Below are 19,772 nucleotides of genomic sequence, written 5' to 3' on the forward strand. Positions count from 1 at the left end.
CATGAGTTGTGAAAATATAATTATTGCAACATATATTTTGGCGACTGTGGTTACATGGTGCCATTTCGTATGGTCCATACGAAATGTAAGGACGGTATGGACGCCTCGTTTGTGGCTCTAAAGCTATAAAGATTCTTCAAAGACGTTTATTACTCCACCCATCTGATTAAAATGGCTGTAAATATAATATTCAACTTATTTTACATAAGTCAGCTGTTAGTTATTGTTCAATTGCTATTTTGGCTAAACATCCTCATTTAGCAGGTTTTGTGCCTAACATGGGAACATTTGATTTTACAACACGTTATATTATTATAATATTAATAATTATTGCTGGTGCATTCGAGAAATGAGATTTTGAACTGAACTGAAGAGTAATCTTGCAAATTGCAGGATTTGAGCGGGCTCTGACCCAAGGAGTCAGATTTTTTTAAATTATATATTGATCATAATAAAATTTCTAAGGGCCTGTTTCACCACTTCCTGATAAAGTGCCAGATAGGCTATCCACAACTTGTTTGACAGATTCTCCATACTCTATTTGTCAAGTTAAGTTGTGGATAGCCTATCCGGCACTTATCAGGAAGTGGTGAAACAGGCCCTAACTCTTTTATAGAGCCAACTATGTATTTTAAAAGCGATTAACCTAATTTTTTCTATTCAGCATTCCACATTAATATTTTTCTGTATGAAAATTGATTTTATTACAACATACTATTTTTTATATAATTGGTATCAATTTCTCAGAAAGTAATAATACTTACATGATAATATATTACCCCTATCCCAATAAATATATTACTTACCCCTATTATTATTAAGTATTATAGTCATTAAGTTATTTCGTCCAAAGCATTTCTTATCTCGATGTTAACACAGTTTTATTTAAACAATTCTATTACTGTTGCCTTGATGATATTATTTAAATGTATATTTTGCTGATATTTTATTTCCTTAAGTTATTATCTGTATATACGGAGATCAAACATGTTATATTCGTTTGTGTATTTTGTGCATCAAATTCACTAAAATAAAACCTTTTTCTAATAAAAAATAACATATTTTATTTATGTTCTTATAAACGTTTTAATACATAATAAATCTTACATACTCTTCGTTTTGCTTGTATAGTCTGTAAAAAAGGTGAAATTAAAAAGTGGCAATATCGTAGTGGCATCCCTTTCAAATCAATCTAAGAAAAAAGGGATGACACTACGATGTTGCCACTTTTTTGACAAACTATATCTCTTAAAACCATTTTTTTTTTAATTGTAACTAAGTGAACTATAAACCAAATTTTTCAATAATAGCTTATGTATATCGTGGACGGACAAAAAAGTTGTAGGTTACTTAATAATTCAACACAATGGTAAGTTGCGCCAATACCTAATAATAATTAATTACTATTATTGCTTATCCTGTGTTAGAATAGCACGACTTTTTATTTATTTTAAGAACAATGTGAAAGAAAGACCCGTCATTGTAAGTGTCGTAACATTGTAATATAAATAATAATAAGTGAGATTTAAGGCGCAAGTAACCTATATAAAGCCACAAACTACAGTATATTAGGGTATAATATGACAAGTTTTTTGAGGGGGGGGTCAATGACCGCTACGGACAGGATTCGGCAATACGAGGATAGTTCTACCAGATTTATTTAATTGACTAATAGGTCTACCACAATCTGATGGCCAAAAATAAGAAAAGAAATTGACTCTAGCAATACCGGGGTAATTGAAATACTTAAAACATTTTGATTCTTTTTTTTCCTTATAGCGGCTGATTCTGTGTGTGAAACATGTACAAATATAAAAATTTATCCAATGATCAAGGATATTTTTTGAAAATCTATTATCATCAGATCCTGGTAGACCTATAATTCAGACTATTCTCGTATTGCCTAATCCTGTCCGCAGCGGTCATTGACCCCCTCTCAAAAAACTTGTCAAATTATAATATTATCATTGTTTTCTATACAAACCGCGATTGACCAATGTCAATCGCGGTTTGTAGTAACAGCTATGTTTCTAGTCCGATATCGTATTTTGCATACTCGATGAGAATTCAGTTGAGATTATCATTTTAAGAATTTCCAAGAGGTTATTCGATTAATGTCTGATGGTAAGTAGGTATGTGTCTTTATAATAAGAGTTCATTTTTCATATAGCTTCTAGACTAAAAAGGTTAATGATTGCAAACGACAACTTATTTCATTTTGACTATATACTCCACTCGGGCTAACTTGTCGCTAGCGATCATTGACTCTCTGTCAAAAACTTGTCATTTTCCATATAAAACCACGATTGACAATATCTGACACTTCATTGTCAATCGCGGTTTATATGGAAAATGATAAGTTTTTGACAGGGAGTGAATGACCGCTAGCGACAAGTTAGCCCGAGTGGAGTTTAGCCGCTAGGACTATCCCATTAGTCTGCAGCTAAGACGGCACCGGAACATTTGTCACTGTCCCACGACAATAATAGCACGTGATGCGGCGAGTACGGCAACTATCGATCCTTGCTTGACCTTAACTTTATAAAGTCAACATTTTGTACACTTATAAAATATCATTTAGATTAGTATTTAATTGATATAAGAAACGCACGCCTGAAATGGATAGAGGATTATTATTGATTTGATTTATTTTGATTGAATAAAGGGCCCTTGCCCAGCAGTGGGACACCATATTATGCTCTTATGCTAAAAAAGGTAACTGCAATAACTTTCGTTCGTTCGTGAAAAAGGAATAAGTTTTATCCCCTTATGCTGTTACTTGTTACGCACTTATGGGGAGTTTCTGTTAAAGAGATTTTGAGTAGTTTTGATAAGTTAATAAATCACAAGATCCTCCTATAAACGCGGTTTAACACAGCAGTGTCCTAAATGTGGGGATAGACAAGAAAAACTTTTTTTATCTTGTTCTTAATTATACAGCCTATAGCCAATTTATCGAAAATGTATCTATCAACGTAACAGTTTGCTACCTCTGATACATAAATAATTGGTGGCGTGTCGGCATTGAATCGATAGGATATAGGTCATTTTGTAGTCACCACCTGCAACAGTGGACGTCTATCTACCATAAATAGAAAGATATTATATACAGAAAGTAACAACAAAGTGTTAATATAATACTTTAGGGTGTGTATATTATGTGTCAGCCACGGTCACAGCTGTACAGAGTTCTCTGTGAAAGTAGCAGCGCTGAATGAAACGTTGGGGCATTTCTCATAGAAACATAGAAGTTAAAAGCAACTCTTTCAGCGTACTTTCACAGTTAAGGGTGAAGTCATACGAGCGTAATTTGTTAGTTGTGAGTCGCAGAATTTCAGCTGGCAGAAATTCTGCTGCATCCAGTTTCATACAAAAGGCCTGTTTGATTCACACGAGCGTAATTTTGTGAGTCATGATTTGTATAAAAAGATATTTACGCGGCAGAAATTCTGCCACTCACGAATCACAAAATTACGCTCGTTTGGCTTCACCCTAACTCAACATAAACACATACACATTACACACCCTAAAGTATGTAAAGTATTGAACTTTGTTTTTACACCCTGTATATTTTTAATACATAATTGTTATTAAATAGTTGAGTATTACTGCTAATTAAGATGAAGCACCAACAAGTGAACGTGGACTACTGGACGATGGGCAAAACGATGATGGTGTACGCGTTTCTGGCGGTGCTGGTGTGGCTCATGTTGAGACTGTTCCAAGTGGCATTCATGCTGCCGCGGCGACTCCGAGCGCAGCAGTACAATGTTCAGAACGCTTTGAAACAGCTTCAGGTAAGATTAAGCAGCCTAGCGCCTGATTCTCTTATAGTGAGTGTGGCAAAGTGCGCCTGCCCGGCAAGTGCGCCATACAGCTATTTTTCCATGCTACTGTCTGTCTGTCTGTCTGTCTGTTACCTCTTCACGCTCAAACCGCTTAACCGATTTTGCTGAAATTTGGCATGGATATACTTTGAGTCTCGGTAAAGGACATAGGATACTTTTTATCCCGGAAAATGTACGGTTCCCGCGCGATAAACGAATTTTAGCGCAACAGTTGCGGGCATTATCTAGTTATACTTATATAGCGCACTTGCCGGGTAGGCGCACTTTGCCACATTCACTATAATATTATAAAATGTCTCTTTGCTAAAACCTCTTTGTACTCCACTCCCCGCGTAAGGTAGAGTCATGAAAACGATATAAGAACCTTTTGTAAATATTTGTTGTTCCTATTTCCTAATTCATATTCGCTCCACAAATTAAATTATGTTCAAAACTATTTTCACGTTATCTTCCTAGAAGTATTTGATACAATGTTGATACTTAATATCTCTTAATGTCTATTATGATTTAAGTGTCTGTCCATATACTTAGGGTGGGTTGCACCAGAGGCGTGGTTAAAGTTAAAGTTATGGTCAAAGTTATGGTTATAGTTAAGGCTAACTTTAACCTTAACTTTAGGAGAACTGTCAAAAATGGACGCCATATTTAATCATAACCTTGAGCTCGACAAGGCTTTGAATGAACGTGGCGAAAAAAGGAACTAACGCTGTCATCATACAAAAACGCCATTTTTGACAGTTCTTTTTTACCAGCAGCGCCCCCGCCCACGTTCATATATAGCCTTGTCGGACCAGCTGTCATTTGTCAAATTCTGTGGTCAAAGTTAAGGTTAAAGTTAATGTTAGCCTTAACCATAACCATAACTTTGACCATAACTTTAACTTTTACCACGCCTCTGGCAGGCGCGGTCCGAAGGGGGTGGGTCACAGGGGACATGACCCCTCCCCCCAAAATCTAAGGTCAAATTGAAAAGGTAATAATAAAAGGAAATTTCTAGCTATCCCCTAACCGTCACTGCGTCCGACCTTATATAGCTGTCAACCCAGAATCGTCCGAGGGCGCAGATAAAAAATAAATAGTGTAGTGACTAGTGAGTGCCCCCCCCCCCCAAATTTCAGGCTGCGACCGCGCCTGGCCTCTGGTGCAACCCACCCTTAGTAAATAAGTAGAGTAGGTTTCAGATGTTGCGATGAAGTGTTATTTTCTGCACTGTGTTAATAAAAACCAATACCTACATTGTCGTACCTAGATAAACTAGGTACTAAGTACAAGCATTGATATTTAATAAAGATAGATAAAATAATTATTATTATTGATGGTATTTTATTTAATTTTAGGAGAGGTATCCCGATCTGAATATAACGCAAGAGGAAATAGACAATTTAGAGACTGACGTGGAAAAGATGCTTAATGAAGACGACGATGAAAACAAAACAGAAGCAGAGAAATCTAAAACCGCCGTTATAGAAGAAAACAAGAAGGAATTATAAATCAGATGACGTAAACGACTTCTAAGATTCCTAAGAGTCGCGACTCATATTAAGAAGATTAAGAACCACAATTAACAAATTTGACCTATACCTAGGTATGGATTTCATATTGAGTGACTAACCAACTTAACTAATGACCAAATAAATTATCTTTTTATCAATAAGTTAATTAAATCACAGGTGACTTTAGGGCCTTTTCACCACTTCCTGATAAGTAAGGAATAGGGTATCCACAAATTAACTTGACAGATCAAGTATGGAGAATCTGCCAAAAAAGTTGTGAATAGCCTATTCGGAAGTTTATCAGAAAGTGGTGAAACAGGCCCTTAGTATTTTCTTGATGTAGCTGTGGTAGTTTGTAGAGACTGATCGTCTCTATAATCCAGTTCCCCCTAATGCCAATAAAGGCATGAAACTCTAAAAAATACTAATAGATACGCAAATTCCTAGACCTACCTATTAAAAACATAATTAAATTTAGTCATAACTCATAAGTATTATGTAAAAGATGATATAAATTGAACATAACAACAATATTAAGCAAATCACTAAATAAAAAGTTTATTAAGTATCAATTTTATTTTTCATGCCACAGTCAAGTGCAGAATTCTTTTTATTGATGCACCATCCTTATCCACTTATGAAAGCCGAAGATAGAGAACCCTCGGATGGAGTTCATAATGACATTGTGAACAAGGACCCTTAGGACTTTCCCACAAATACCGCGAGATGACGCTACGAATCGCAACCGGCCGGGTCGGAGGCGTGGTTTCCGCGAGCTTTCACCCCACTATTGATCGTGTCATTCAACAAACGTAAATACTTTTGTAAGCCGTTTTCGGTGTTTTTATTATCTATCAATGTCGCTGATACGTTATCAGCGGCGTAAACAATGAGCGCTGGTGTTGTCAGTATCTGTGTTGTTCGCGTGTGAAGATGACGAGGTCCAGCTACCGGCCGCTCGTGCCGCGCTCCTCCAACAACTCCATTGATAACAGAGATACCGGGTGAGTACTTAACTAGTTGTGGCACTTGTAGGGTGTGAAACTTGGGAACTGTCTCGTGAAAGTGATATCCCAAGTTCTATCAATGAAACCAACAAGTAATAAGTTCTAGTTAATTAACAAAAGAGCTGTAGCGTTTTAACTATTTCCTTACCTCTACGAAATATTATATTTTAATATTTTTAATACAAAAATGATAGTATTATAACCCATATCAGTGGTTATCGGCCCTGACGTTAAATTGTTTTGATTGTAATTGAAACAAAATATTATGGTTGTAGGGTACCTATGTTAGAAGTTACAATATACTTACTAGGTTAACCTTACTCATCCTAAAGGGGATGTTTAGGCCGATACGAAATTGTTATTTTAGGAAGCCGAAAAGTTAATTTTTATATTATATATTGTATTATCTATTATAAGTTGATTCCGAAAGCTTATTGACTCAAACTTAACTCAATTTAGCAGCTGTACCTGTGTCCGACCACGTTTTCTCTACTATAATATTTTATTACTAGATGTCCCGCGCGGCTTCGCCCGCGTAAATTAGAAATTTTACAGAATCCGTAGCTACATTTTCCCATAAAAAATATTTCCCCCGTTTTTCCCACATTTTCCTGAGTTTCTTCTGTCGTATTAGTCTTAGAGTAATAATATAATATAACCTTCTCGATAAATGATGAGTCTTACTCGATAAATGATCTATCTAACACTGAGATAAGTTTTTAAATCGGACCTGTAGTTTCTGAGATTGACGCGTTCAAGCAAACATACTCTTCAGGTTTATAATATTAGGTAGATATAGATTTTTTTTAATTATCGCTTGACAAACTCGAGTCTCGATCTAAAAGACTATGAAATGGTATAATATGGTAGTGATGATGATGATGATGATGATGAAGAATGTAATTTGCATAGTAGCATATGCTTTCTGTTCTTAAAACAACGCCGAAACTCCCAAACTTGTATCTATAAAGAATCAGGAATTCTCTCAGCACCTTCCGAACCACGGTATACCAGGTATATCTCGGTGCAAAATCTTACTTGTTGGTAGCATATGCTTAGAATACTTCTCACGAAACCGAAGTCACCATATGTTTCCCTATAAGTTTTGAGGAGTTCCCTCGATTACTTATGGATCCTTCATCAGATCACCACTTTTCTGAATATAATACCAAATTGGGATGATAGCCTATATACCAAAAGAAAAATTTTGAAAATCGGTTAACAAACGGCGGAGTAATCGTTGAATATAAGAAAACGAACATAACACCTCCCCCATTTTGAAAGTCGGTTAAAATTGTAGCCTATGTGTTATTTATTTAATATTTTAATCAGCACATGAATTGAATAACAAATTTTTTTTCAAATTAATCGTAGCACCATCTGTCAGGACAAACTAAAATTGAAATAGAATAATATTGAATGCGATGATAGCGCCGTCCGCCGGATCTAATGTAAAACATTCCAAAATCAACAACTCCTTATAAATAAGAAATTAATTGAAAAAACATTTTCCAGTAGACCAAACTGTAAATCTAAACCATTCTCGAATCTCCACGAACACACACAAAAAATTTCATCAAAATTGGTCCAGTCGTTTAGGAGGAGTTCAGTCACATACACACGCACACAAGAAATATATATTAAGATATTCAGAATATTAAGATACTCGTGATATGAGTTGTGACTTACCTACTACCATTAATTCGAAAACATTCCTCTACACCTCATGTTTAAACCGCTGAACCGACTTTGATGGAACTTGGTTCACTTACGGCCGTTCCCAATATTTGATCTATCTCTGGTTTTGCCCTATTAAAGATAGGAATAGCTCACATTAGACATTAGGGACATATATTTTATGTCAATTGTGAGCTATTTCTATTTCTAGTAGGGATAAACCAGAGATAGATCCAAATTTTGGGAATGGCCGTTAGATACGCAATAGAAGATATATGAGGAAAAATATATACGGTTTTGTGTGCTCTGCGCCATCAATGTTGCAAGCAGCCCGCAACATCCACTAAACAATAAATAATATTTCGTCCAAAAAAATTAAGCTCTCATGTATATTTTTGCAGATTACCTACCTCCGTATCTACTGTTTATTTCTGTAATATCCTTACATGCTGGTTAGGTACAGCATAGTGGCTGCCAACAAAGTCCCATCTGTTAGAATTTGGAAAGAAAAGAAAATCGTATCGTCGAGTTATAACATAATAGTAGCGCTTTCAAGAATGTAGACTAATGGGCACGACATTATTACATTTTCATTGTATTAATAATGTTGTAGTATTGCGTCAATACTTACTAATGCATTAAATATTCGAAGTGTCTAGTCGTCCGATTAGCGGGTGAATAAAATAATAGGACGACTAAGATTTATTTTATTCATCCGTTTACCGGACGACTAGCAAGCCATTAAATATTATGATATTAAGACGACACATTTACAAGTACCTAAATAATTGATAGTACAATGATTGTACACATAAAGTTATCTTGAAGGCGACGTATTTGTTGTAACTAAGGTACTTACACTAAAATGTAGAGAGGCACGACGACATTTATAATGTACCAATTACCATCGAGGAAGATTCCTATGCAATTGACAGACCAACGTTATTTGGTCGAATATGTCAATTCAATGTTAATTGAATAGACTTAATAGGTTTATGGTTAATTGTGATCTGTCAGCTGGGTTTGACGTAACGCAACCAAACTACTTAGGTCCCCGATTTGCTTATGAATCAACTTCTCTGATAGTACCTACTTATATCTAATTTTTTTCGAAAATTGGGCGCGTATCAATAAAAGTTTTAAAAAATACTGTAGTTAAATTTTATTATAATAATTGAACTTCAAAATAATTAAAAAAAAAAGACTTTAAGTACCTACTGTGAATTGAATAGAGGAAGTCGTTTTATATTACAAAACGCAAGATGCATTGTGGTTAGCCCTCTGTGGTTACCACACATCACAGGTTTATAAATAGTGTTCATCACGACCGATAAATCTACAGTATTCGATCCTATAAAATACCCAGTTAGTTGATAATATGCTAATGCCCAATTTCACCAACGTCTGATAGTGTCAAAAGCTTGTTAAAATCTCATGTCTTCTCTTTTATTCATATGAAAAACGAAAGAGGTAACGTGATACTGAATCGAGCATTAACTTTAACAGTCGTTGGTGAAATTGAGTTTAAAGCAAATAAGTAATAATTTATGGTACCATCCGATCTACTACTACTAAGTACTAGCACAGAATATAATATATTAGTAGTACCACAGAATAGATAATAGTTGGTAGTACCTACCAACTACTATAGTTACATCTATGATCTACTTCACGTTGGTCCATGATTGACATCGTGCATGTTATGCACTGCATCGAATTTATGGTGACATGGTCTTCCGTCATGGCCCAACCCTGAGGGGGAGAATTACAGGTATGAGGTAGGTGTCGTATTATGTTAATGTTATATCATGTAATTAAGTACTTATTATTATTAAACCTTAGTACTGGTATTCTTATGATAATTGGGTTTTGTTTGTATTGTCTGGAGTATGCAAACAAAACGTGTTTACCGTTCAAGCGGTATTGCAATTGATAAGTTATCTACAGAAGACATTATCAAACTTCCCAATACTGCGTAGAATATTATATTTAATAATAAACTGTAGATAATATTAAGTATGTTTATTTATAGGGATCTCCTTTTCATGTTTTCATGTTTCAGAACGTAATTTTTAGCATTTTGTATGCAACTTATTCTGAATTACTTTGTGCGATAGTGACAGAAACAATAGAAAGCCTAGTCATAGTTTACCACTGCATGGCGTAATATTTCTAATCTCGACAAGGGTAGAGAAGTAGAGTTGCACACTTGCACAGTAAGTAACAGCAGGCTCTCTTGCTACAATTTGTGTTAAAATATAATGCCTTCTATTATATTTATCGTGAAAGAACGAGATAGGAGACATACTATTTGGGGTTAACCTTAACACATAGGTAGATACCTACTTGGTGGACGTGAACGTGAACCTGCTATTAGAACTAAATGGCGAAAATATTAAAATTTAGGGATAGTAAAATCGTTGGTATGATGTTATTACTGCGATTGTATTGTCACACGAAGCGCATAAAATTACCACATTAAGCCGTCATAAATGTATGTAAAACCTTCTAAAACGCAGTAATCCTACATTTATAATCATAAATGAAAACATTATCATAGAAGATACCACTTCGTGCGTTCTTGTAATACTCTGGAGGAGTTGCCAAAATTGTGCACGTAACATGTAGAAAACTTGATCTTCACTAATTACCCTTCTAAATATAGCTCAGAATATTATGTTATATAAAATAAGCCGTATTCTCCGTTCAGTGCTATATGTCTGAGTTTCTATGGACCTTGTGTCGTTAGCATAAAGCCCCTAGGTCAGAGGTGAAATAGCTGAACAGTCTGTACCCACTACCCTGATTTCGCTATAATATTATGTAAGTAAGTTTTTAAAAACGATTTGTACCTAGTTGTTTTATAATATTATTTTCTAATTATTGTTTTTCTTTTCTTTTTATTTTGTAACTGCATTTTTGTTAGCATTAAGTTTCTCAAATAGGTATTCATTGGAAGGATGAGCGAGACAACCCCAACACAAGTTATTAACTTAATGGGGAGGTCTTATGTTATGATGTGAAGCAGGGAAAAAGTACTGTCCACCTTTTCTATTACTAGAAGGAGCTACACAGCCAAGCGAGAGAGAATAGGCGAAAATAAAATACGTATTTAGCGCGAAGCGGGCAAGGAGCAAATCAGCGATAGTCATGCGTCCTGCGTAAAAGCATCGATCAGACTACTGCGCGAGCGCCCGGCCGGCGGGGCGAGGGCCGGCCGCCCGGCCGAACCGGTTCCGCGCGCGCGCGCCACGGAATGTTACAGCTAGTGTGCGAATTTCTGTACACTGCAACATACATTGCGAGTAATTGCCGACTTGCCTAATTTGTTCGCTGCCCGTTATAATTTATTTAACTTAGAATTCTACTTTACAATTCTTATTCTAATTTATGTAAGTAGTTATTTAATTTATAATACTAGTTGTAAATAATCTATGATTTTGTTGTAACTAAGTTTAGGTTTAATAGTAGTTATAGTATACAATATAGGATAAATGACTAGATGTTGTCAGTCGTGAAATTAATAAAGTACAGTTGTATAAAAAAGTGTAAATATAAAATCAACTTTTGTAAATATGTAAAAACTATCTTTGTAAATATAACTTTTGTAAAATCTAATGTTGTAAATAAAATTTTGATAAAATTTGTAAAAACCTACTTCTAAAACTTATTTAAATGTAAATTTAGGAACTATAAATTTTGACAAAGTAAAATAAACTTTGCTACAATAATAGAATACGTGACTGAGGTCACTACACCAGCCCCCCCTTGAGACCGTCAAGGGCGATAATAATCGGGAAATCTAACTGTACGTCCGGATCTCGTTCTATAGGCAACTCTTTCGCGATCCGGTGGACTCTGATTCTCCGGTAGTGTCACGTGTGTATTTTTCTGCCTTTTGGGCTGTTGTGTTTGTGGTGTATGTGTGTGTGGCGTGGTGTCTGGGTCGCTAAGTACGTAGGCCGGTTTGACCCGGTCTATCGATACCGTGACTTTCTTGCCATTTACCAGTATAGTGAAAACTTTGTCGTCACGTTGCAGAACCTCGTGAGGTCCAGAATAAGCGGGTTTTAAGGCGCCACCAACAGTACAATCACGCAAGAATACGTGAGTGCAAGTGGCTAACTCCTTGAAAACGAATGTCGGACGTTTCCCGTGGTGACGAGACCCAGGTGAAGGCTTCAGGCTCTGGACTATGCCTCGTAGTCTTGACGTGAACTCAGTCAAGTCTAGAGGACAGTCAGGCTCTGAATCGAAAAATTCACCAGGTAGACGCAAAGGTTCGCCATACACCAGTTCAGCTGAAGTGGTCTGCAGGTCTTCCTTAAATGAGCTGCGGACGCCAAGCAGCACAAGAGGAAGTGACTCCACCCAGTTGCTGTCACCGTGACAGACTATGGCAGCTTTTAGCTGTCTATGAAATCTTTCCACGAGACCATTACTAGCTGGGTGATACGAAGTGGTTCGGTGATGCGTGAATCCAGCGATCCGAGAAAGATTTCGGAACAGCGCCGACTCAAACTGCCTGCCACGATCTGTCACGATGTCAGCAGGACAACCAAACCTTGAGATCCATCCACTTACGAGGGCTCTCGCTACGGCTTCAGCCGTCATCTCCTCTATTGGTATTGCCTCAGGCCAACGCGTGAAACGGTCGATTGCGGTGAGGCAATATCTGAAGCCCTGGGATGGAGGCAAAGGACCTATCAGGTCGATATGAACAAATTTGAAACGGGACGAAGGAAGGTGGAAGTTGCCAAGTGGAGCGCTGGTATGGCGAGTAATCTTGGACTTCTGACATGCTAAGCATGCCCGTGTCCAGTTCCTACAGTCCCGTCTAACTCCGGGCCATACGTATCGCTCAGAAACTAGCTTAACAGTAGCACTGGCACCAGGGTGACTAAGACTATGCAGACTTTCGAACACCCTTTTGCGCAGCACCCTGGGTACATAAGGCCTCCTGACGCCCGTACTGACGTCGCAAAACAGTTCCGTCTTCGCACCTTGAAATTGGATTTTTTCGATGCGTAGCGACGTCGTGCCTTCCGCGAGTTGTTTCAGCTCTGGATCGGACAGTTGAGCAGCGGCCAGCTGTTCAAGATCAATCGGCTGGGCAATCTCCTCAACTCGCGAAAGAGTGTCAGCTACCACATTGTCTTTACCAGATATGTGGCGAATATCGGTGGTAAACTGCGCGATCAGATCCAAATGACGGAACTGTCTTGGCGAGCAGTTTTCCTTCCGATTGTGAAACGCGAAGGTCAGGGGCTTGTGATCGGTGTAGACTGTGAAGTCCCGGGCCTCGAGCATGTGCCTGAAATATTTAATGCTCTCATAGATAGCAAGTAGTTCTCGATCGTAGGGTGAGTACTTCCGTTGAGAAGGACTCAACCCACGAGAGAAAAATGCCAGAGGCTCCCAGGACTCACCGTCACCACTCCTTTGCTGTAACACCGAACCAATGGCCCTGTCCGATGCGTCGGTGACAAGCGCTAACTTCGCCTCACAATCGGGATGAGCCAGCAAGGCGGCCTCACACAGACCTTCTTTGCAGGCTTCAAAGGCCTCAAGTGACTTACCACTAATGTTGACCGGGTGCGAACCCTTCACCGATCCTGTGAGCAGCTCGTTCAATGCAGCTTGTTGTTTAGCAGCGCCTGGGATGAACCTGCGATAAAAGTTCACCATTCCAAGAAACCTACGGAGTTCTCTTACCGTCTTCGGAATGGGGAAGTTTTTGATGGCTTCGACCTTTGTTGGCATGGGTTTCGTACCACTCTTTGATATTTGGTAGCCCAAGAAAGTTACCTGCGAGACACCAAAAACGCACTTGGCCGTGTTGACGACCATACCATACTGCCTTAGCCTCTCGAACAGCTGCCGTAAATGGTCTTTGTGGGTCTCCTCGTCTCTGGAAAAGATCAAGAAGTCATCCAGGTAGGCATATGTAAAATCCAGACCCCGTAGCATCTCATCAACAAACCGCTGAAACGTCTGTCCGGCGTTACGAAGTCCAAATGTCATAAATGGAAATTCGTAAAGTCCGAACGGCGTCGTGATCGCGGTTTTCGCGATATCGTTGGGATGAACGGGGATCTGGTTATAAGCCTTAACCAGGTCGATGGTGGAGAAGACCGTACAGCCCGATAAACAATGAGCAAAGTCGTGAATGTGTTTTATGGGGTATCTGTCGGGAATAGTTCGGGCATTCAGCATGCGGTAGTCCCCACAAGGACGCCACCCATTGTCCTTCTTGGGCGCGAGGTGAAGGGGTGAAGCCCATGCTGATTCCGAAGGTCGACAGGTACCACTCTGCAACATCGACTCAAACTCAGACTTTGCTATCTTAAGTTTATCGGGTGCAAGCCTGCGTGGTGTGCAAGAAACCGGTGGCCCAGGTGTTGTGCGGATGTGGTGAATGGTGTTGTGGTGTGTTGTGCGATGTATCCCGGGTGGACGTGTAATTTCTGGGTATTGAGCAAGAATGTCATGATACACAGAGTTACCAGATACCACCTTCACGGAAGAAATGCTATCGTTACGAGACGCGAGTGAAGCCGCCGTAACAAGCGTAGTCTTACCGTCTATGAGACGTTGATTTCGGACATCTACTATTAGGTTGTAGTGTGATAAGAAATCCACGCCTATTATAGCCCTCGTGACATCGGCCACAATAAAATTCCAAGGGAAGTCACGACGTAGCCCTAAATTTAAAACAATGTGGTAAGTACCATAAGTGTTAATAACTGAACCGTTAGCGGCACACAATTCAAAATTTGTTTTGGCACGACATTCTTTTAAAAATTTACGGGGAAAAACACACAAATCGCTACCAGTGTCCACTAAAAATTGTAGCTTAGTCTGCTTATCCGTTACAAACAGGCGACCGGCACTTGGGCAGTCGTCGGCCGCCATTACCGACTGCCTGCCGCATTTCCCGAATAGTCACAGGGTTTCACGCACCTGTTTGCCTTGTCCGCGAACTTGAAGTGGAACCAGCACATCGGATGTCGTCTGTAGCTCGACTGCGACCGTCTCGTCGAAGATGAACGACCCGGACGTTTTGAAGAATGTCCGGTTCTAGAGTGTGACCGCGACATACGCTCAACTTTTTGTGCTAGCGCTTCTACTTGCCGCGTTAACATCGCAATCTCACTAGATCCACTGGTGGCTGGTGAAACTGCTGCTACCTGCACGCTAGGGGATACTGCATCCAGAACCTGGTCAGCAAGCTCGGCAACCTCGTCCAACTTCATCTTGGCCTGTGATGCGATTATCGGCTGCACGCTGCTGGGTAGACGGCTGGCCCAAAGGGTCCTGAGAAGGTCATCAGGTACTTCCGAACCAGCTAAGCCTCGTAACCGCCGAAGAAACTGCGATGGCTTCCGGTCTCCTAACTCTTCGTGGTGCAGCAACTGCTGGACCTGCTTCTCACGTGACGCAGACAACCTCTTCACGAGCTCCGATTTCAACAACTCGTACTTGTTAGGTAAAGCTGGCCCCTCGACGATGTCCTCCACGATCTCCACGTACTGAGGTTCGAGGTGTGACACGGCGTAGTGATACTTCGTAGCGTCTGATGAAACTCCAGCCAGAGCAAATTGGCTCTCCAACGACGCAAACCACAGCTTCGGTTTTGAAGGGTAGAAAGGCGGTACCCGCACACCAACGCGATTTAACTGAAATGGCTCGCCTTTGTTCTCGTTATCGCTACCCGACTGCGACATCGTGTTCTTCGGATGGTCACCAATGAAGCAGGGAAAAAGTACTGTCCACCTTTTCTATTACTAGAAGGAGCTACACAGCCAAGCGAGAGAGAATAGGCGAAAATAAAATACGTATTTAGCGCGAAGCGGGCAAGGAGCAAATCAGCGATAGTCATGCGTCCTGCGTAAAAGCATCGATCAGACTACTGCGCGAGCGCCCGGCCGGCGGGGCGAGGGCCGGCCGCCCGGCCGAACCGGTTCCGCGCGCGCGCGCCACGGAATGTTACAGCTAGTGTGCGAATTTCTGTACACTGCAACATACATTGCGAGTAATTGCCGACTTGCCTAATTTGTTCGCTGCCCGTTATAATTTATTTAACTTAGAATTCTACTTTACAATTCTTATTCTAATTTATGTAAGTAGTTATTTAATTTATAATACTAGTTGTAAATAATCTATGATTTTGTTGTAACTAAGTTTAGGTTTAATAGTAGTTATAGTATACAATATAGGATAAATGACTAGATGTTGTCAGTCGTGAAATTAATAAAGTACAGTTGTATAAAAAAGTGTAAATATAAAATCAACTTTTGTAAATATGTAAAAACTATCTTTGTAAATATAACTTTTGTAAAATCTAATGTTGTAAATAAAATTTTGATAAAATTTGTAAAAACCTACTTCTAAAACTTATTTAAATGTAAATTTAGGAACTATAAATTTTGACAAAGTAAAATAAACTTTGCTACAATAATAGAATACGTGACTGAGGTCACTACAGATGTATTATGGCTAATTTGAGAAAATAAAGATATTTTTTTTTCTTATTTTTAAGTATATAAACTAATGATTAGCTTATATATACTTACGTTACATTAGTTACTAATCCAATATTAATACAGCTTCGATCCAGTGTAAATCATCTCAAATAGCGAAATAATATTGTTTTTATGTACTTCGTCAGCTATAAAAAATGCCAACGACTGTTTTTGCAATTTCAGTCAATCAGAACGCGTTTGCTATTATTTTGACATTTTATGAAAACACAATTTCGTAGTTTTTTCTCCTGAAGCTAAGCGAAACAATATCGAAGCTATATTGTTAAGCAGAATCGACCTAGTATAGTTGAGGAGCGATGAAAGCTCTGGCGCGACGCCAGCGAGTACGGTCAGGGCTACTACGACATTTGACCTTATCGATTTCAGCTGGCAACCGATGACCGTGTTGTATGTGAAATCAAAACCTGTACTTATAAGTCACGAACACTGAGGAAATGTAACACTAGAAGCCCGCATTGCAAATTACCTATGTGGAGCATGAACCCTAGATTATAATACGTTATAACAATAAACGAACAACGAAAAAGAAAGTGGGGGCATTTTTTCACCCATGTGTGAGTCAAAATACGCTACCGCGCTGCCAACTCCGCGTGAATTACGCATGAAGACATCGTGATTCGTGTAGCGTAGTTTAAACTTTAATGCAGCCTTTCCCAAAGTGGCCGATAATGCCCCCTTGTGGGCGCTGAAGGTCTGAAGGAAGAGGGCGGTGTGGGACCCAGAAAAAAATGGGGGCGTTGTGTAGTGGGCGGTGATTTGTAATTTTATTTCATCTAAATGCATTTTGAATGGAAACAATGGGGGGGGGCGATAAAACATAATTTGTTCTCAAAGTGGGCAGTAGACAAAATAAATTTGGGAACCCCTGTAAAAATTAAGTAGCCTCTTAAGGGCTGTACGCTTTGTTACGGTTGGATTTTAATGATACATATTTTTTTAATTAGTTCAACATCCTTAGGTTTAATCTAGGTCTCTTGTCCTGATCTATGTCAGTCAGCATCATTATGAAACTACATAAAAGCATGAACAAATGATATCAATCGTTATGATATTGAATGTACTGTCACTTCTTGGTGGAAATTCATCTTCAATAATTAAATAATTATACACTTTCCTTGCACTTATTCCACTTTATTTAAGATATTTATTACAAAATTGTTAAATACACGACCGGTTTCGAAAAACACCTGATGATGATTTTTTCGAAACCCGTCGTGTATTTAACATTCTATATGTATATATACTTATAATAAAATCGTAGAGGTAAAATTTTTGTAGTTTGAAAATAAACTTGAAAAAACGAGTCAGGGGCATATTAGAAGAGTACTAGAATACATTTTAACTGTTTTTGAAATTTTTGTTTCTCTGTCTGTTTGTCTGTTTGTCTGTTTGTACAGGCTAATCTCTGAATCCGCTGGACTGATTTCAATGAAATTTGGCATGATGATACCTTACATCCCTGGTCAACATCTTAGATAAAATTTTTAACCGACTTTAAAAAAAGGAGGAGTTAATGTTTACTTTGCTGTTTGTGGTCAGATTTTCAAAATTCTTTTTTTGTTGTATAGATTGCCCGAATTTGATACCATGTTTACAATAAAATCGGCCAAGTGCGAGTCGGACTCACGCACGAAGGGTTCCGTACCGTTATAGAGAAAAAATAGGCCAAAAGTTGTGTTTTTGTATGGGAGCCCCCCTTAAATTTTAATTATATTCCAATTTTATTATTAATTATTAAATAACACATATATATATATAAGGATTCTGTGAAAATTTCAACTGCCTGCCTGTTGTAATTATTGGTATCGAGCAAAAAAGGCCAAAAAAATCATGTTTGTTGTATGGGAGCCCCCCTTAAATATTGATTTTATTTTGTTTTCAGTATTTGTTATTATAGCGGCAACAGATATACACAATCTGTAAAAATTTCAGACCTCTAGCTATAACGGTTCTTAAGATACAGCCTGGAGATAGACAGAAGGACAGACAACGAAGTCTTATAGTAATAGGGTCCCGTTTTTACCCTTTGGGTACAGAACCCTAAAAACGGTGACTTGATAAGTAATGGAATTGAAGAAACTCCTCGGAATTTACAACGACAACCAAAGTGATTACCAATTCTAGCAAAGGTCGATCTTTAAAACTTTTCCTAATATTCGTAAACGCTTATCCAAACACTGGATGGATATTGACCACTGCGTATCTCAATTCGTTACCAGCCATGGAAATTTTAAAGTCAAACTTTATGGATCTAAGTTACTAGCATCGGTCGAGCACATAGGTAGAAATGGTAGAATATGTACGACCGAAGGCAGTATGTTTGAATCATGTTCTCTGGGAGAGTTTTTTCTGCCAAGACGAAAGAACTACAATGCTAGACAACCTACAGTGTAAATCTGATGTCGCATACTACGGTGATCGTGGACAGCAGGAAATTAATCCGTGCCTTCAAGCGTTTTTGTCATAATTATTATTGGCAACAGTCTAACACAACAAATTCCAATATTAATTTAGCTATACTTAGTACAGTTACAATTTTTATAATTATAGTTTATTTTCGTGGTGCATTAAAAATTTCGTGTGTAATGTAGATCCAAATAAAATAGTCGTAGATGGTGTTCAATTTTGTAAATCTCGATTTTAATAACATACATTCACGCGGACGACGTTGCGGGCAACAGCTAGTTTTGTAATAAATATCTTAAATAAAGTGGAATAAGTGCAAGGAAAGTGTATAATTATTTAATTGATATCAATCGTGATTCGTGGCCAATCATCCTGAGCCAACTTGGAGAGAAAGCATTTAAGTCTACAAAATGTATAAAATATTTACACCACACACTTATCATCAATATGCAAAAATCAAATCTATAACCAAATGAATATCGAATTTATTTGTATCCACCCCGCTATACCTACGTTATTCGATCATAGACGTGTCGATGTATCGTATGTGCACACGTACGGAACGGTTTCGGCGAGATGTGATTCGATCAGCCCCAGCCACTGGGTTTTCCATTTCCCGCTACATTAGCGATGTAGGTTGTACCGAGATATCTTGGTACACTCTTTAAGGATAACATGTTGTACAAGATTTTTGCTAACCGATTCAGTGCGGATGACACGGGAGCCGTGTCATACGCGTTTTTAACGTGTGGCGTATGACACGGGACCCGTGTCATTTGAAAAACGATTGTATCA

At 38.4% G+C, this 19,772-nt stretch overlaps 2 protein-coding genes across 2 annotated transcripts in view; both read left to right on the plus strand.

The window, feature by feature from the left end:
- The first annotated feature begins 3,116 nt into the window (after window positions 1-3,116).
- Window positions 3,117-5,458, plus strand: LOC121727286. The gene is made up of 3 exons (XM_042115019.1): window positions 3,117-3,147; window positions 3,599-3,797; window positions 5,186-5,458. Exons 2-3 carry the CDS (start codon window positions 3,621-3,623, stop codon window positions 5,336-5,338), a joined length of 330 nt encoding a protein of 109 aa, XP_041970953.1. The 5' UTR covers window positions 3,117-3,147; window positions 3,599-3,620; the 3' UTR covers window positions 5,339-5,458.
- Window positions 5,459-6,187: 729 nt separating this feature from the next.
- LOC121727284 overlaps window positions 6,188-19,772 on the plus strand; it is a 75,541-nt gene continuing 61,956 nt past the window's right edge. Inside the window, exon 1 of the mRNA XM_042115017.1 lies at window positions 6,188-6,345. Coding sequence (XP_041970951.1) covers window positions 6,275-6,345 — 71 coding nt within the window. The 5' untranslated portion in view covers window positions 6,188-6,274. The remainder of the gene's footprint in view (window positions 6,346-19,772) is intronic.

Source organism: Aricia agestis, chromosome 5 (assembly GCF_905147365.1).
Source record: "Aricia agestis chromosome 5, ilAriAges1.1, whole genome shotgun sequence".
NCBI lineage: Eukaryota > Metazoa > Arthropoda > Insecta > Lepidoptera > Lycaenidae > Aricia > Aricia agestis.